Source organism: Lagenorhynchus albirostris, chromosome 2 (genome assembly GCF_949774975.1).
Source record: "Lagenorhynchus albirostris chromosome 2, mLagAlb1.1, whole genome shotgun sequence".
Taxonomy (NCBI): domain Eukaryota; kingdom Metazoa; phylum Chordata; class Mammalia; order Artiodactyla; family Delphinidae; genus Lagenorhynchus; species Lagenorhynchus albirostris.
Window position 1 is genome coordinate 155977051 of NC_083096.1, and position 18117 is coordinate 155995167.

An 18117-nucleotide genomic window follows, 5' to 3' on the forward strand; every position below is an offset into this window, starting at 1 on the left:
CGAATGGCCTGCAGTGTTGGCGAGCAGTCAGATAAGGCGAGGATTGGCCAGTGTCTGCCTGGTGGCCCTGGTAAGAGCAGTGTCAGCTGAGTGATGGAGAGAGCAACCAGCTGCAGTGGACTGAAGGACGAAGGCAGCTGAGGAGCTAGAGTCGGGGACCATAAACGCTCTCTGGAGGCTGGGGTTGAAAGGGCAGGAGAGGGCCTGGTGTCTTGAGGAGGACATTCGGTGGAGAGAGAATTTTTACTGTAGATGTGAGCCTTGCTTACACATGAGGGAGGAGCCAGTGGGGTACCAAGTAGGGGGTGGTGGGAGCAGTAGGCCTCGGGGGAAGAAGTATTTTATTACTGATGTGGATCGGAATTGCTGACACATGCTGCTAACAAAAAGCAGACCACGTTTCAGTCAGTTTCATTGTTTTTAAATACTCCACAGACAGTGCCCTACTGCCCACACCCTAAACGGACTGCTTTTATGGCTCCGCTCCCTGTACGGTAACCGGGAAGAGCTAGTAGAGAAGGGAATGACCAGCTGATGGCCTCTCTTCCTGCTGTGAGGTAGGAGAAGGGCATCTGTACCAGTGTACAGTAGAATCCTGGTCTGCCTTATTCACTGCTGTAGCTTCAGAGCCTAGAACAGCACCTGGCTCATATTCGATGCTAAAAAATTGTTGAATGACTGGATCAGGTGTTGGAGGAGGGGGTTTGGATACACACTCTGGGCAATGAGAGGGACACACACACACACACACACACACACACACACACACCCGGGAACCCAATCCCACTTCTGACTTTGGCTGAGACCAGACAAAGGCCATTTGTAATGGCATCAACTCTGCCTTGGGGAGTATGGAGGTGGGGAGGATGCCAGGGAAAGCTTCACAAGGGAGGTGTTATTTTGAACTAGGATTTGGAGGAACATAGCAGTTCACCAGAAGAGAAGGGGTGTAAGATTACAGAACAAGATCCAGAGGTGTGAAAGGAAAAGTTCAGTACGGATGGGTGGGGTGGCTGGCATTGGGGAGCTGTGGGAGGGTTTCAAGAAGGGAAGGAAACAGGCTTCCCTGGTGGCGCAGTGGTTGAGAGTCCGCCTGCCGATGCAGGGGACGCGGGTTCGTGCCCCGCTCCGGAAAGATCGGGTGAGCGGCTGGGCCCGTGAGCCATGGCCGCTGAGCCTGCGCGTGCGGAGCCTGTGCCCCGCAACGGGAGAGGCCACGACAGTGAGAGGCCCGCATACCGCAAAAAAAAAAAAAAAAAAGAAAAAGGGAAGGAAGACCTTGCAAGTGCCTTCTGCAGCTATTATAGAGCCCTCTCTAAAGGCAGATGGATGTGGAGGCTTCTCTTTTTTTTTTTTTTTTTTTTTTGCGGTACGCGGGCCTCTCACGGTTGTGGCCTCTCTGGTTGCGGAGCACAGGCTGCGGACACGCAGGCTCAGCGGCCATGGCTCACGGGCCCAGCTGCTCCGCGGCATGTGGGATCCTCCCGGACCGGGGCACGAACCCGTGTCCCCTGCATCGGCAGGCAGACTCTCAACCACTGCGCCACCAGGGAAGCCCGGAGGCTTCTCTTTTTAGTGACCGTGACTCTTGTTCCTTCTCTCCCAGCCACCAGAGGAATTACTGAAAGACTTGGGGTTTCCCTTGGGGGAAAAATCAGAGTGTATGACTCATGTCTTCAGATCTCTGTAGGACTGCCCTGGAGCAGAGGGACCCAAGCAGACAGGCTAAGCTCTACAGGGCACATCAATCCTCTGCAATGAGGTGGCATGAGGCGGGTTACAGGCAGGGAGGCTGCTTTGGGCTCAACATAAAGGAAGCACTTTCTAACTGCCAGCATTGTTCAGCAGAGGCGGCTTCAGAGGGAGGTTGGCTCCCCATTACCAAGTATCTGAGCAAAGACTGTGGCTACTGCTAGGAAAGCTGCTGGAGGGTGGGCCAGTGGGAGCTGAACTAGATGACCCCTGAAATTCTGACTCCGAAGGAGGCAGGGGCCGGGAGTCAGGAGTCACTTCCTGAGTCTGCCCCTCAATACAACCTCTTTTAAGCAGAGCCTCTCCAAGTAGAAATAAGCAATGCTGTCTCTGATGGGACCACCCACCTCTAGGACCCCAGACACCCACATACACACGGAGAAAAGGAGCCTCCCACATTCTTTCCCTCCTGCGGTGAGGACCCCACCCCCCCACCCCGCTCCTGCTCCCGCAAACAGATCCCTCTCTTATTTCACAATGGAGGTGGGCAGGCCATGCTTATTGTTCTCATTTGACTGATGGTTTCTCAAGGCCAGAGAGGCACAGGAAGTGGCCGAGCTAACACCGGAACCCAGGTCTCCTGAGTCCCAGCCCGGGTGGCTGTTGCCCACTAGACCACGATGTTAGCTAGCTCTGTGCTTCATTCTGAAGGCAGACTTCCAAAGCCTCCTGGGCTTTGGAGACCCTGCCCAAAGCTGCCCAAAGCCCAGGACTCTAGGCAACACGGACGCCCCTCCCCCCCAAACCTAAGCCTTCCAGATAATGGGAACCCTCAGCCCTCTGCCCTCTCCTCCCAGACAGGGAAAGTTCTGAAATTTCTTCCCAAGTGCTATAGTCTGCGTCCCTTCTTCTGTACTATGTCTTCTTGGGGCTGGAGAGCAGCCAGCCTTCCACAAGCAGCTAAACCAGAGGAGAGGGATAGAGAAGTCCTGGCGGGGGCAGGGAACCAGGTGAGGACCACCCAAGCTCTGAGAGGAGGGCCAAGAGCCATTGCTTCCCTCCCTGGCCCAGCTGGTGAGGAATTTTTTAAAGTGGATGCTTAGCTGTTTCCACTTCAGGCCTGAGTTGGAGGAAGAGTGATTACTACCATTATTGTATAACTGTTGTCTGTACTGGGCTAAGCAGTTTGCATGTTTTATCTCAATCTTCCAAGCACCTTTTTGAGGTAGGTATTCTATACAAGGCTCAGAGAGGTCACCAACTTGCCCAAGGCCACACAGCAAATAAGTGGTGCGACTCAGCTGCAAATCCAGGTTGTTTAGATATAAAAGCCTTTGCTCTTAACCATTGACTTCTGGGGGAGGTGAGAGAAGCAAAGTAACTGAGGAGGTGCCAAGGCTAGAACCAGGGGACTTGCACTGTCCCAATCCTCTCTCCACCTGGCTGGCTCCACTTTCAAATGGGAACCAAGTGCGTCAGTAGAGGATTTATGATGCATTAGCCCCCAAATAGTGGAGGTGGGAGGAAGCTCTGACAAGTGTGTGTGTTTGTGTGCGTCAGAGTTTTTGTCTCTGTAACTGGGAGTGTGTGGGTGTCTGTCCTTGGGTAACTGTGGGACACCCCTTCGAGGCCTCTCTCTTCTGTCCTCACATCAAAACCGGAAAGTTTGGTTCCTCTTCTCCCAGTGGGCGTTAGGGCAGTGTGGTGTGGTCTCTCAAACCAGTGGGCTTTGGCTGGAATCCCTCCATTCACTAGCTGTGGGACATTGGGCAAGTTACTTAGCCTCTCTGAGCCTTAGCTCCCTCATTTAAAAAATGAGAATAAAGCACATACCTCACAGGTTGTTACGAGCATTTAATGAATTACTAAAAGAGAAACACTGCAGTGTTTGCACGTTAAGCGCTTACTAAGGGTTAAGTAATACTGCATTGTTCAGTCACGAGCTGCCACCCCCGGGGCGGTGCTGGAGTAGCTGAGACCCCCGCCCCCCACTTCCCCATCACAATTCGAGGAGATAAGGCCCACCACAGTGGGGGCAGTCAGGAAAGCGGGGGAGGGAGCCAGAAGCTGTGGCGGAGCCCCCTCCTCACGCAGTTCCTCCCCGCAGCCTGTCCCCCAGGGTTTTACAAGGTGTCCCCGCGGCGGCCTCTCTGCTCGCCGTGCCCGGAGCACAGCCGGGCCCTGGAAAACGCGTCCACGTTCTGCGTGTGCCAGGAAAGCTACGCGCGCTCGCCCAGCGACCCGCCCTCGGCGTCCTGCACCCGTGAGTCCCCCTCCTGAATGCCTTCCGGATGGTGGGTGGGGCGGTCCATAAGGGCGTAATCGAGGCGTTGTGAGGGCAGGGGTTCCACACTCGGGGGCGCCAGGGCGCACGTGGGGGCCAGCGATCCAGACGGCAGAGTGGAGGGAGGGGAGCCTGGGGCGGTGATGGGGCCCGGGGCCCGGGGTTGGAAGAAGCAGGACAACAGAGACAGTCCAGACGGAGGGATGAGGTTAGGCTTGTTGGGGGATCACCGTGTGCGCCGCCTACAACCATCCCCGCCCTCACCTCTCCCAACTTTCCAGCCAGGCGGGGGACTCCCGCCCCTCACACTCTGCATCCCCAACCTCATCCCCTCACTGACATCCTCCCACCCCTTCACTGACCGCGCCCCACTCCCACATCCCGCCCCTCACTGCTCCACGCCCCCGTCCCTCCCCCTCACTGCCCCCGCCCCCATCCCGCCCTTCCTCCCCCCGCCCCTGACGGCGCCCGCCTCTGTGCCCCCAGGGCCGCCGTCGGCGCCGCGGGACTTGCAGTACAGCTTGAGCCGCTCGCCGCTGGCGCTGCGGCTGCGCTGGCTGCCTCCGGCCGACTCGGGCGGCCGCTCGGACGTCACCTACTCGCTGCTGTGCCTGCGCTGCGGCCGCGAGGACCCGGCGGGCGCGTGCGAACCGTGCGGGCCGCGCGTGGCCTTCGTGCCGCGCCAGGCGGGGCTGCGGGAGCGCGCCGCCACACTGCTGCACCTGCGGCCCGGCGCGCGCTACACCGTGCGCGTAGCCGCGCTCAACGGAGTGTCTGGCCCGGAGGCCGCCGCGGGAGCCACCTACGCGCAGGTCACCGTCTCCACCGGCGCCGGGGGTAAGGCCTTCCGCACCCCGCGCGCCCGCCCGTCCGGCCCACCGCGAGCATCCCCACAGCCCGCAGCCACCCCGGATAAACTGCGATCGCTGGTCTTAAACAAAAATCCCCGACCCTGGCGACCCCCCATCGAGGTCAGCCCCCTTCCCGAAGGCCATGGAGGAGAGATTGAGGATACAGGTGACTCTGTGCCTCTGGGCCAAAGAGGTTATGAGTGTTAGTGATTCTGCGGGAGCCAGTGCGTGCTCCTTCTTCTGACCTCGCGGAAAGCCTATGTCCCACATCCAACTCTGCAGTTGCCTTGCCTCTCGTTTCCCGGCAAAAAGGGGTGGAAGGTTCCTCAATCTTTTTGCCCTCCCTTCTCAAAAATTTCAGTGGGAACCAGAATCATACCTCCTTCTTTCCTGTCTTAGAAAGAGGGACCCTGTGTGTATCCCTCTGACTTCGTCCCTCGGCCTCTGCAAGGGTGTTGCTGCATTGTCACCCTCTTTCATAGTCCTGGAAAAGAGCAAGGAAGCACGGAGGGTCAGACTGTCAGGGGCGATAGAATTCACTGGTCAACACATAACAGTCACATTTCGGGAGTCTGGAATTGAGATGAATACATGAAGACCTACAATCCTTTTATACTACATCTTCCTCATTCTTGACATTTACTTTTGATTTGTCTCACTCAGCTTCAAGTAATCCTTCAAGTATCCTTTGCAAGAAAGATAAGTGAGTGAGTGGTATGGTCTTTTCATATCTGAGAAGATATGTTCCGTTTGTGACTCTGCTTCCCCGTTTGATGGCAGTTGTATTGCAGAATAGTCTGAGGCGAGGGTAATCGTCATTGTTTTGTAGGTGACTTGAATATGAATGTGTACACGCATGGATGTTTGTATAATTCTTAGGCTACTGGTGAAAATAAACTTTAACCAATATTGACCTCTTTTCATTGAGTTTGGCTAGAACATAGTAAAACTTTGGATCTGCATACCTTTTTTTATTCCTGGAAAATTTTTTTTTCAGTTTTTATTTCCAGTTATTACTTTGACTAGAACTTCTAATAACTCTGATCTCTCTCTTAAGACTTTCTAAATCTTGAGTTGTACGTCCATTTTCTGATTCTCAAATCTTGTCGCTTCCTTTATCATTTTCAGCTCTTAATCCATTTCCTCTGCCTTTTGGGAGAGATTCTTAATCTATTTCCTCTGCCTTTTGGGAGAGATTTCCCAACTTGCCTGATTTTCTGGAACAACTTTTTTTTTTTTTTTTTACTATCTCTATTATGATTTAACATTTGCTATTGCATTTATATTTTAAAAAATTCAGAATAGAAAAAGAAAATGAGCACCCATAATTCTATTATCCAGAGATATACAACTACTAATATCTTGGAGTATATCCTTCCACATTTTTTTCTATTTCTATAGCCATACCTAGAACTATCTACTATAAAACCCCTTTTGTATAATATACGTAACACAAATTTTTATCTGATATTTCCTGATAATAATCCTGTTTTGATATAGATGGATTTAAAAATCATGTTAAGGAAATACTCTTCTGTTTCCATTTTGTTAATAAAAATACTTTCACTGATTGAGTGCTGCTCTGTGTTTGGCACTGTGCAATATGATTGTCTACATTAATTCATTTAAATCAAATGATAATCATCTTTCAGATGGTGAAACTGAAGTCTGAGAGGCCAAGTGAATTATCCAAAGTCAGCCAGCTAGTAGTCGAGACCCATCTTTGAACTCAGGTCTGTCTAATACCAAAGCCCTGCTTTTAGCCCCTTGGCCATATAATGCTTTCACTTTTTACTGAACTTTTCAGAAAAATCAGCAATGGATGTTAATTTTACAAAATGCTTCTTGAGCATCTTTCAAGATGACCACGTTTTCTTGTCTTTGACCTTTCGATACGATGAATTCTATTAATGGAGTTTTTCAATGTGAGTTCTTTTTGCCTTCCTAGATTATACCCTACTGCAGATGAGTGTGTTATTCTTTTAATATTTGCTGAATTAATTTGCTTATATTTTAATATTTTTTCCATCTACATTTATAAGAGAGAGTAGTTTTTTTTTTTTTAATTTATTTATTTATGGCTGTGTTGGGTCTTCGTTTCTGTGCGAGGGCTTTCTCTAGTTGTGGTAAGCGGGGGCCACTCCTCACAGCGATGCGCGGGCCCCTCACTGTCGCGGCCTCTCCCATTGCGGAGCACAGGCTCCAGATGCGCAGGCTTAGCAACTGTGGCTCACGGGGCCCAGCCGCTCCGCGGCATGCGGGATCCCCCCAGACCAGGTCCCGAACCCGTGTCCCCTGCACCGGCAGGCAGACTCTCAACCGCTGCGCCACCAGGGGAGCCCCCGAGAGTAGTTTTTTTTTAAATTATTGTGTTCTTTGTCAAGTTTTAGCATTTTGGGCTGGCTTTGAAAAAGGCATCAGGAATAATCTCTTCTTTTTCTCTGTTCTGGAACAGTTTAAATAGCATAATTATCATTCTTTGAAGGCATGCAAAACTGCCTGGGAAACTGTACCTTGCTGATGTTCGCAATCTTTTCTATAACTTCTTCTTGAATCAGTTTTGTTAATCTGTACTTTCATAGAAAATCTTTTGATGATCTTTTTCTAATTTATTAGCCCAGAAATGCTTATTTAAAAACTTTCCATAGTATCTGGAGTTAACGCTTACTTTCTCTTTCTTCATATTGTGTCCTGTGATGTCTTTTTAAAAATTATTCTGGTCAGAAGTTTATTTTATTGGTTATGACACATAACCAGCTCTTGAACTTATCAATTCCACTGCTCTTTACTTTTGTCACTTATTTTATGATTTTATCTTTATTACTACCATCCTCCTGATTTCCTGAAGTCTTTTTCTAGGTGGGTTCAGTGCTTAGTTGTTTTTTTTTTAATATTTATTTATGTGTTTGCCTGTGCCAGGTCTTAGTTGCAGCACATGGGATCTTTGTTGCTGCAGGCAGGATCTTCATTGCAGCATGCGGGCTTAGTTGCAGCATGCGGGATCTTTAGTTGTGGCATGCATGTGGGATCTAGTTCCCTGACCAGGGATCGAACCCTGCATTGGGAGCACGGAGTCTTAACTGCTGGACCACCAGCGAAGTCCCAGTGCTTAGTTTTTATATTATAGTTTTAATATTTTAAGCCTATGAAATTTCCTCTAAGAATAGCTTTGGTCACATCCAGTATGTTTTTATACATAATATATCACATTGTTCATATTGTCATTTTCTTTGTAGATATAATTCACATACCATAAAATTTCACTTACCTTTTAAAGTGTACAATTCAGTCATTTTTCCTAGCAGCTATCACAAACTCTCTAATTCCAGAACATTTTCATCATCCCCCAAAGAAACCCATTAACAGTCACCTCCCATTCCTCCCACCCCCTCCAGCCCCTAATAACTACTAATCTACTCTCTGTTTCTATGGATTTGCCTATTCTGGGCATTTTATATACATGGAATTATACAGTATGTGGACTTTTATGTCTGTCTTTTTTCACTTAGCATAATGTTTTCACGGTTTGTCCATGTTGTAATATGTATCAGTATGCCATTCCTTTTATGGCTGACTAATGTTCCATTGTATGGATATACCACAATTTTGTGTATTCATTCATCAGTTTATGGACTTTGGACTGTTTCTGCTTTTTGGCTATTAGAGTAATGGTGCTATGAACATTCATGTACAAGTTTTTGTGGAAACAGGTTTTCAGTCCTCTTGGGTGTATACTTAGGAGTGGAATTGCTAGGTCATATGATGTCATAGACTGAATTGTCTCTCCCAGGTTCATATGTTGAAGCCTTAACCCCCAGTGTGACTGTATTTGGAGATAGGGCCTTTAAGGAAATAATTAAGGTTAATGAGATCCTAAGGACGAGGCCCTAATCCCAAGGACTAGTGTCCTTACGAGAAGAGGAACAGACACCAGAGCTCATTTGCTCTCTTTGTGCATACACAGAGGAAAAGACAGGTGAGGACACAGCAAGAAGGTGGCTATCTGCAAGTCAGGAAGAGAGCCCTCACTAGAATACAAACATGAATCTGCAAGCATCGTCTGGGATTTCTAGCCTTTAGAACTATGAGAAAATACATTTTTGTTGTTTAAGCCACCCAGTCTACAGTATCTTGTTACGGCAGCCTGAGCTGACCAATACATATGGAAACTTTTTTGTCTTTTTGAGGAGCTGCTGAACTTTTTGAGGAATTGCCAGACTGTCTTCCAAAGCAACTCTACCCTTTTACATTCCCACCAGCAAATGTACAAGGCTTCCAGTTTCTCCACCTCCTCACCAACACTTGTTTGTTTTGCTGATTTTAGCCATCCTAGTGGATATGAAATGGTATCTCATTGCAGTTTCAGTTTACATTTCCATAATGACTAACGATGTTGAACCTCTTTTCATGTGCTGGGTTTTCTTTTTGTCATTGAGTTATAAGAGGCTTTTTGTCTAATCTGTATATTCTGTATACCTTTGTATGACTTTCCTAGGGCTGCTATAACAAAGTACCAAAAATTAGATGGCTTAAAACAAAAGAAATTTCTTGTCTCACATTTCTGGAAGCTAGAAGTTTGAAATCAAGGTGTCAGCTGGGCCGTGCTTTCTCTGCTTTAAGTGAGAATCCTTCCTTCCTTCTAGCCTCTGGTGTTTGCTGGCAGTCCTTGGCCTTCCGTGGTTTGTCGATGTGTCACTCCAGTCACATGGCCCTCTTTTCCCTGTGTGTCTCCGCATCATCTTCTCTCTATGAGAGTCCCTCTCTGTGTCTAAATTTCCCCCCATTCAGAAGAACACCAGTCACATTGGATTAGGGCCCACCCAGATGACTTCATGTTGACTTGATTGCCTCTGTGAAGACCATATTTCCAAATAAAGTCACATTCTAGAGGTACTGGGGGTTAGGACCTCAAAATATCTTTGTGGAGGGACACAGTTCAACACATAATGACCATTATGATACATGGTTTGCTAATATTTTCTCCTACTCTGTGGGTTGCCACTCACTTTTTTTTCCAAAGGAGATGTAATTGACATATAACATGATATTAATTTCAGGTATACAACTTAATGATTTGATATTTGTATATATTGTAAAATGATCACACAATCAGTCTAGATCATCCACAGACACACATTGTTATAAGAACTCTTTAAGATCTACTCTCTTAGCAATTGTTTTTTTTTTGGCCACACTGCACGGTTTGCGGGATCTTAGTTCCCTGACCAGGGATTGAACCCAGGTCTTTGGCAGTGAATATGTGGAGTCCTAACCACTGGACCGTCAGGGAAGTCCCAGCAATTTTCAAATATACAATATAGTATTATTAACTATAGTCACCACGCTGTACATTACATCTCCAGGACTTATTTATTTTATAACAGGAAGTTTATACCTTTTGACCACCTTCACCCATTTTTGTTTTTTTCCTTTCCTTTTTGCGGCACGCAGGCCTCTCGCTGCTGTGGCCTCTCCCGTTGTGGAGCACAGGCTCCGGACGCGCAGGCTCAGCGGCCATGGCTCACGGGCCCAGCCGCTCCGTGGCATGTGGGATCTTCCCGGACCGGGGCACGAACCCATGTCCCCTGCATCGGCAGGTGGACGCCCAACCACTGCGCCACCTGGGAAGCCCCATGACTCTTTGAATTATGGTTTTCTCAGGGTATATGCCCCGTAGTGGTATTGCTGGGTCATATGGTAGTTCTATTTTTAGTTTTGTTTTTTTTTTAAATTAATTAATTTATTTTTGGCTGTGTTGGGTCTTCGTTTCTGTGCGAGGGCTTTCTCTAGTTGCGGCAGGCGGGGGCCACTCTTCATCGCGGTGCGCGGGCCTCTATCGCGGCCTCTCTTGTTGCGGAGCACAGGCTCCAGACACGCAGGCTCAGTAGTTGTGGCTCACTGGCCTAGTTGCTCCACGGCATGTGGGATCTTCCCAGACCAGGGCTCGAACCCATGTCCCCTGCATTGGCAGGCAGAGTCTCAACCACTGCGCCACCAGGGAAGCCCTATTTTTAGTTTTTTAAGGAACCTCCATACTGTTCTCCATAGTGGCTGTATCAATTTACATTCCCACCAACAGTGCAAGAGGGTTCCCTTTTCTCCACACCCTCTCCAGCATTTATTGTTTGTAGATTTTTTGATGATGGCCATTCTGACTGGTGTGAGGTGATACCTCATTGTAGTTTTGAGTTGCATTTCTCTAATGATTAACCTTCACCCATTTTGCCCACCTCTCACCTCCACCTATGGCAGCCACCTGTCTTTCACTTTCTTAGTAGTGTCCTTTGAAGCTCAGAGTTTTAAATTTTGATCAAGTCCAGTTTATTTTTCTTTAGTTGCTTGTGTTTTTGGTTTCATATCTAAGAAACCATTGCCTAAATCAAGGTCATGAAGACTTACACCTGTGTTTTCTTCTAGTATTGTAGTTTGGACTAAAATTATTTTATTTAATTTATTTATTTTTAAATTTATTTTTGGCTGCGTTGGGTCTTCGTTACTGCGCACGGGCTTTCTCTAGCTGTGGCGAGCAGGGGCTACTCTTTGTTGCAGTGCGTGGCCTTCTCCTTGCAGTGGCTTCTCTTGTTGCAGAGCACAGGCTCTAGGCATGCAGGCTTCAGTAGTTGTGGCACACAGGCTCAGTAGTTGTGGCTCGCGGGCTCTAGAGTGCAGGCTTAGTAGTTGTGGTGCACGGGCTTAGTTGCTCCGCGGCATGTGGGATCTTCCTGGACCAGGGCTCGAACCCATGTCACCTGCATTGGCAGGCGGATTCTTAACCATTGCGCCACCAGGGAAGTCCCCAATGTTTACTTTTTAAAGTAACTATTGTGGTTTTCTTTGAGGGCTAAGGTATGGTAAACATTTTAACTATTCTATGGCTACCTTGAAGCAATGCGTATTATTTTTATACTGCAGTGTTCTCTCTCTCCCCCTCCATCTCCATATATATTAAGTACTATATTATTTAATCCTTCTATTTCCTTCTTATTGTCTACTTGATGTTCCAAGGACTAAGAGGTTTAATTTTCCCATTCTGCTTGTAATTTTGTTAAATTCCTTATATTTGTAATGACTTTTAAATATTTTGATTTTGCTAATGCATTTTTAGTTTCCCTACACGCCTTTCTCACTTTCTCCACTTTTATCTCATCTCATCCTGTTTCTTTTTCTTCTCCATCTGTTTTCTCTTCGTGGCCTTCTGCTCCTATTTCAGAAGGCTGTGTTTTCTTTCATCTTCTTCAAGATGCCAAACAGCCTCCTTACTTGTTCTTCTAACTGTCATATTAATCGCTCTTAAAGATCTGCTCCTCCTGAGTCTTCATTTTTTAAAAAAATTTATTTATTTATTTTTGGCTGCTTTGGGTCTTCGTTGCTGTGTGTGGGCTTTCTCTAGTATGGCAAGTGGGGGCTAGTCTTCATTGCAGTGCGCGGGCTTCTCATTGCGGTGGCTTCTCTTTGCTGTGAAGCATGGGATCTAGGTGTGTGGGCTTCAGTAGTTGCGGCGTGCAAGCTCAGTAGTTGTGGCTCGCGGACTCTAGAGTGCAGGCTCAGTAGTTGTGGTGCACGGGCTTAGTTGCTCCGTGGCATGTGGGATCTTCCCGGACCAGGGCTCGAACCTGTGTCCCCTGCATTGGCAGGCAGATTCTTAACCACTGCGCCACCAGGGAAGTCCCCTCCTGAGTCTTTAGAGTAATACTTTTTTTTTGCTTATTCAGAAATATTTTTTCATATGCCCAATTTCTTAGTGTTTTCTGTTTACTTGTTCTCCAACAAGGAACTAGCTGATTGTTTGCCAAAAAACCCAAAAACCAAAACAAGATATATGAATTGTCCTTTTTACCAGTTTGTGAGGCTTTCAGCTGCAAGTAACAATACGTCGCAGTGCAAATGACATTTGACTGAAATGACTTATTAGCTTACCTAAGAAGAGGGGAATTAGAGCTTGGTTAATTCAGCAGCTCAACAGTGCCCTCAAGGACCCAGGTTCTTTCTTTCACTCCACTCTGCCATCCTTATAACATAGGCTGGCTCCCTCATGGTGGCAAGTTGGATGCAGCTGCTCCAGACATCATCATATCCTTACCATCCAGGGCAGAAAAAGAACTGTTTCTTCCTTGTTGGTATCTTTTTTTATTTTAAGTTGTGACTCTATTCCTTTATTTCTTTTTTCTTAATAGATCTTTACTGGAGTATAATTGCTTCACAATACTGCGTTAGTTTCTGTTGCACAACAAAGCGAATCAGCCATGTGCATACACATGTCCCCATATCCCCTCCCTCTTGAGCCTCCCTTCCATCCTCCCTATCCCACCCCTCTAGGTCATCGCAAAGTACCGAGCCCATCTCCTTGTACTATGCTGATGCTTCCCACCAGCCAGCTATTTTACATTCGGTAGTGTATATATGTCAATGCTACTCTCACTTTGCCCCAGCTTCGCCCTCCCACCCCATGTCCTCAGTTGCAGGGCAGGAATAAAGATGTAGCCATAGAAAATGTTGGTATCTTTTTAAAAGCCAGAAACCTTTCCCATAATCCCTCCTCCCCTTAGGTGACTTCTCCTTTTGTTGGCCAGAACTGGATTATGAACCCAACCCTAACCCAATTATTGGCAAAGGGAATGAGTGCACACAGATGTTTTAGAACAATCAGAATTAACCTGAGTCATCTCAGGGCAGACAGTAGACCCTGAATCAAAAACTGGGCTCAGTCAGCGGGGAAGGGGGACATGGCCGTTGGGTAGGTTTCCAGTAGTGTCTGCTGTACTCTCAGCCCCACTTTGGTGCTGACTGATCTCATTACCAATCTACAGTGGGAGAGCAGGTGCTTGGGCTCAGTTTTTAGCTCCATTGTCAGGATTTATCAGGCTTTCATCTAACATAGCTCTGCGGGGCTGAAATTCAACCTTCTTCTACCTCTATATCCTGGCCATCTGATAACTTTCAACAAATGTAGTTTTTAAAAATGACATTCCTGGCTCTTTCCTGTCTCTGCCCTCCATCTGTATCTATAAGGGATTGTGCCCCTTCCTAGGATGTTTCATCACTCTTCTTCCCTTTGTGCCTACATCTTTTCTGGGAGCTGCTATCTCCAAGTGTATCTAGGCTGAGAGGCACTCTCCGGAGACAGGGAAGAACACTTTTCCTCCAAAGCAACTATGCAGTAGAGTGATGGCTGTGCATTCGTTGTCCAGTTGACGAAGATCTTGCCTTTTTTTTTTTTTTTTAAGGGTCAGGCAGTGGGAGGAAGGGTGAAGTATCTTCCAAGTTATTTTCAGGATGGGAGGCAGTGTCACTCTGTGAGTAGCATAGCCGGGGGGTGCACTCCAATTGTATTTTTCAGTCCAGTACCACTGGCTTTAGCGTAGGTGGAAATATGCCGCTCTACTCCCCATCACTCCATTCTGGCAGTCAGCTGTCAAGACTAGTTTACGGTGACATTCTGTGTTTTCAACTCTTTCTGTATCTTTGGGTCTTAATTAGAATTTGGGGGAGACTGGAGGTGGAGCCTGTTAGATGGTTACCATTTAAAACTGGAAGCCATGTTTATACGCTTTTCTAAGAGTGATCTCCTTATGCCCTTCTCTCCACTTCCTCGGCCCGTTGCCACCTGCCGTCCACTTCCCCTCTATCCCCTGAAGTCACCAGGAACCTCCACACTGTTAAAACCAGTGGGCACTTTGAATCATCTTGCCCCGTCTCTGCTCAGCATATGACACTGCCAACCAGCGGTTCCTCTTGCTGGTAAACTTGGTATTGTAAGCTTGTTCTGTGTCAGGTATTGTGCTAAGCTCTCCAGATGCATTAATTCATAAAATTCTCACAGCAGGCCTAAGGAGGTCATTCTTGTTTCCAGTCTACATATAAGGAAACCGAGGCTCTTGCTTGTGGCCCAGTAGCTAATACCTGGAAGAGTCAGGAAGGAACCTTCCTAAATGTCCTCTTCCCTGGGCTTCTGTAGCCTCCTTTGCTCCTGGCTTTTCCTCCTACCTCTGTGGCTTCTCCTTTCTAAGCTCCTCTTCCTTTGCCTGCCTTTTCTTGGGCTTGTTTCCTGAAAGCTTTGCCTTCTCTCTCTCTGTGCATTGCCCTGGGCAGTTTCATCGAATCACCTCCTGATGGCTCTCGGATCTCTATCACCCTCCCAGGTACCTTTTGGGAGCCTTGGAACCCCTTATCCAGCTGCCTTTCTGGCATCTTCTCTTGGGAACCCCTCCGCTCAACACACTTAAAGTGAAGTCATGATCTTTCCTCCCAGTAACCTGGTGGTACCTTATTCTGGCATGATTACACTTTAGTTTGTTTCTTTTTGTTTGCTACTGTCTGTCCCCCGCAACATTATCTAGACTAGGTTCTCAAATCTGTCTGTACACTGGAATCATTGAGAAGCTTTAAAAAAGATGCTAATGCCTGAGTCCCACCCCACAGAAATTATGATTTAATTGCTTTGGGTTTATGACCTGGGCATCAATACTTTTTTAAATTGTGGTAAAAAACATATAATTTACCAAATTAACCATTTTTAAGTGTACAGTACAGTAGTGTTGACTATATGCAGTTATTGTACAACAGACCTCTAGAACTTTTTCATCTTGCAAAATGCAAACTCTATACCCTTTGAACAACAACTCCGCTTGCGCCTTCCCCCAGACCCTGGCAACCACCATTCTACTTTCTAAGAGTTCGATTACTTTAGATACTTCATAGACGTGGAGTCATGCAGAATCTGTCTTTTCGCTACTGGCTTATTTCACTCAGCATAATGTCCTCAAAGTTCATCCATGTTGTTGCATGTGATGGGATTTCATTTTTTAGGCTGAATAGTATTCCATTGTATGTCTACATCACATTATTTTTTCCCCCAGCTTTACTGAGATATAATTGAATTACACCTTTATGTAAGTCTAAGGTGTACAATGTGATGGTTTGGTGTATGTGTGTATTGTGAAATGATTGCCATGGGAAGGTTAGTTAACACATCCATCACCTCACATAAGTATGTTTTATGAGTCTGGTGAAAACATTCAAGATCTCTCTTAGCAGTTTTCAACTACACCATGCCATACATTAGATCCCCAGATGTAATTCATCTTATAATTGGAAGTTCGTACCTTTGACCAACATCTCCCCATTTCCCCCACCCCCTAGCTCTTGTCAAAAACCAATCTACTCTCTGTTTCTATGAGTTTGGCATTTTTATTTTTTTTTAATTATATATTTATTTATGGCTGCATTGGGTCTTCTTTGCTGCGCACAGGCTTTCTCTAGTTGTGGCGAGTGGGGGCTACTCTTCGTTGTGGTACGCGGGCTTCTGATTGCGGTGGCTTCTCTTGTTGTGGAGCACGGTCTCTAGGTGCGCAGGCTTCAGTAGTTGTGGCACGTGGGCTTCAGTAGTTGTGGCTCGCGGGCTCTAGAGCGCAGGCTCAGTAGTTGTGGCTCACGGGCTTAGTTGCTCCGTGGCATGTGGGATCTTCCCAGACCAGGGCTCGAACCCGCGTCCCCTGCATTGACAGGCGGATTCTTAACCACTGCGCCACCAGGGAAGTCCCGAGTTCGGCATTTTTAGATTCTACATATAAGTGAGATCATGCAGTATTTGTCTCTCTTTGTCTTATTTCACTTAGTATAATGCCTTCAAGGTTCATCTGTGGTTTTGCTAGTGGCAGGATATCTTTTTTTTAATCACTGAATAACATATCATTAAATATATACGTATATAATTTTCTTGTCTTTATCCGTTCATCTGTCAACAGACACTTATGTTGTTTCCATATCTTGGCTATTGTGAATAATGCTGCAGTGAACATGGAAGTGCAGAAATTTCTTCAAAATTGTGATTTCATTTCCTTGGGCTATATACTCAGAAGAGGGGTTGCTACATCACATGGTAGTTCTATTTTTATTTTATTGTATTTTTTATCGATTTTTTAATTGAAGTATAGTTGATTTACAATGTTGTGTTAATTTCTGCTGTACAAAGTGATTCAGTTATATGCATATATACATTTTTAAATATTTTTTCCATTATAGTTTATCATAGGATACTGAATATAGTTCTCTGTGCTATTCAGTAGGACCTTGTTTTTTATCCATTCTATGTATAAAAGCTTACATCTGCTAAACCCAACCTCCCACTCCACCCCTCCTCCAGCCCCCTCCCCCTTGGCAACCACCAGTCTGTTCTCTATGTCTTTGATTCTGTTTATTTTTCATAGATAGGTTCATTTGTGTTATATTTTAGATTCCACATATTAAGTGATATCATATGGTATTTGTCTTTCTCTTTCTGACTTCACTTAGTATGATAATCTCTAGTTGCATCCTATTTTTATTTTTTTAAGGAACCTCCATACTGTTTTCCATAGTGGCTGTACCAATTTACATTCCCAGCAACAGTGCACAGGGTTCCAATTTCTCCATAGCCTTGTCAACACTTGTTATTTTCTGTTTGTTTGTTTTGTTTTGTTTGCTGTTGTTGTTTGTTTGTTTGTTTTTGATCCTAACAGGTATGAGGTGATATCTCATTGTGGTTTTGACTTCCATTTCCCTGATGATTAGTGATATTGAGTATCTTTTCATGTGCTTAATGCCCATTTGCACATCTTCTTTGGAGAAATGTTTATTCAAGTCCTCTGCCCATTGGGTTATTTGTGGGTTTTTGTTGTTATTGTTGAGTTGTAGGAGTTCTTTTAATATCCTGGATATTAGCCCTTTATCAGATATGTGGTTAGTAAATATATTCCCCCATTCCATAGGTTGCTTTTTCACTCTGTTGATTGTTTCCTTTACTGTACCGATGTTTTTAGTTTGATGTAGTGCCATTTGTCTATTTTCGCTTTTCTTGCCTGTGTTTTGGTGTCATATTCAAGAAATCATTGCCAAATCCAATGTCATGAAGCTTTTCCTCTATATTTTCTTCTAGGAGTTTTATAGTTTCAGGTCTTACATTTATGCCTGTAATTCATTTTGAGTTAATTTTTGTATGTGGTGAAGGTAAGGGCCCAAATTCATTCTTTTGCATGTGGATATTCAAATTCCCCAGCACTGGGGACTTCCCTCGTGGTCCAGTGGTTAAGACTCTGCGCTTCCAATGCAGGGGGCGTGGGTTCAATCCCTGGTTGGGGAACTAAGATCCACATGCTGCACAGCGTGGCCAAAAACCAAAACAAAACAAAAATCAAATTCTCCAGCATCATTTGTTGAAGATACTTTCCTTTTCCCATTGTGTGGCCCTGACATCCTTGTAGAGGAGCATTTGACCATATATGTGAGGGTTTACTTTTGGGCTGTCTGTTCTGT

At 46.1% G+C, this 18117-nt stretch overlaps 1 protein-coding gene across 1 annotated transcript in view; it reads left to right on the forward strand.

Annotated features, from left to right (window-relative positions):
* The window catches only part of EPHA10 (EPH receptor A10), a 42144-nt gene that overhangs the window by 5236 nt on the left and 18791 nt on the right, over positions 1-18117 (forward strand). Inside the window, exons 4-5 of the mRNA XM_060140509.1 lie at positions 3800-3955; positions 4463-4813. Of these exons, the coding sequence (XP_059996492.1) occupies positions 3800-3955; positions 4463-4813 (507 nt within the window). The remainder of the gene's footprint in view (positions 1-3799; positions 3956-4462; positions 4814-18117) is intronic.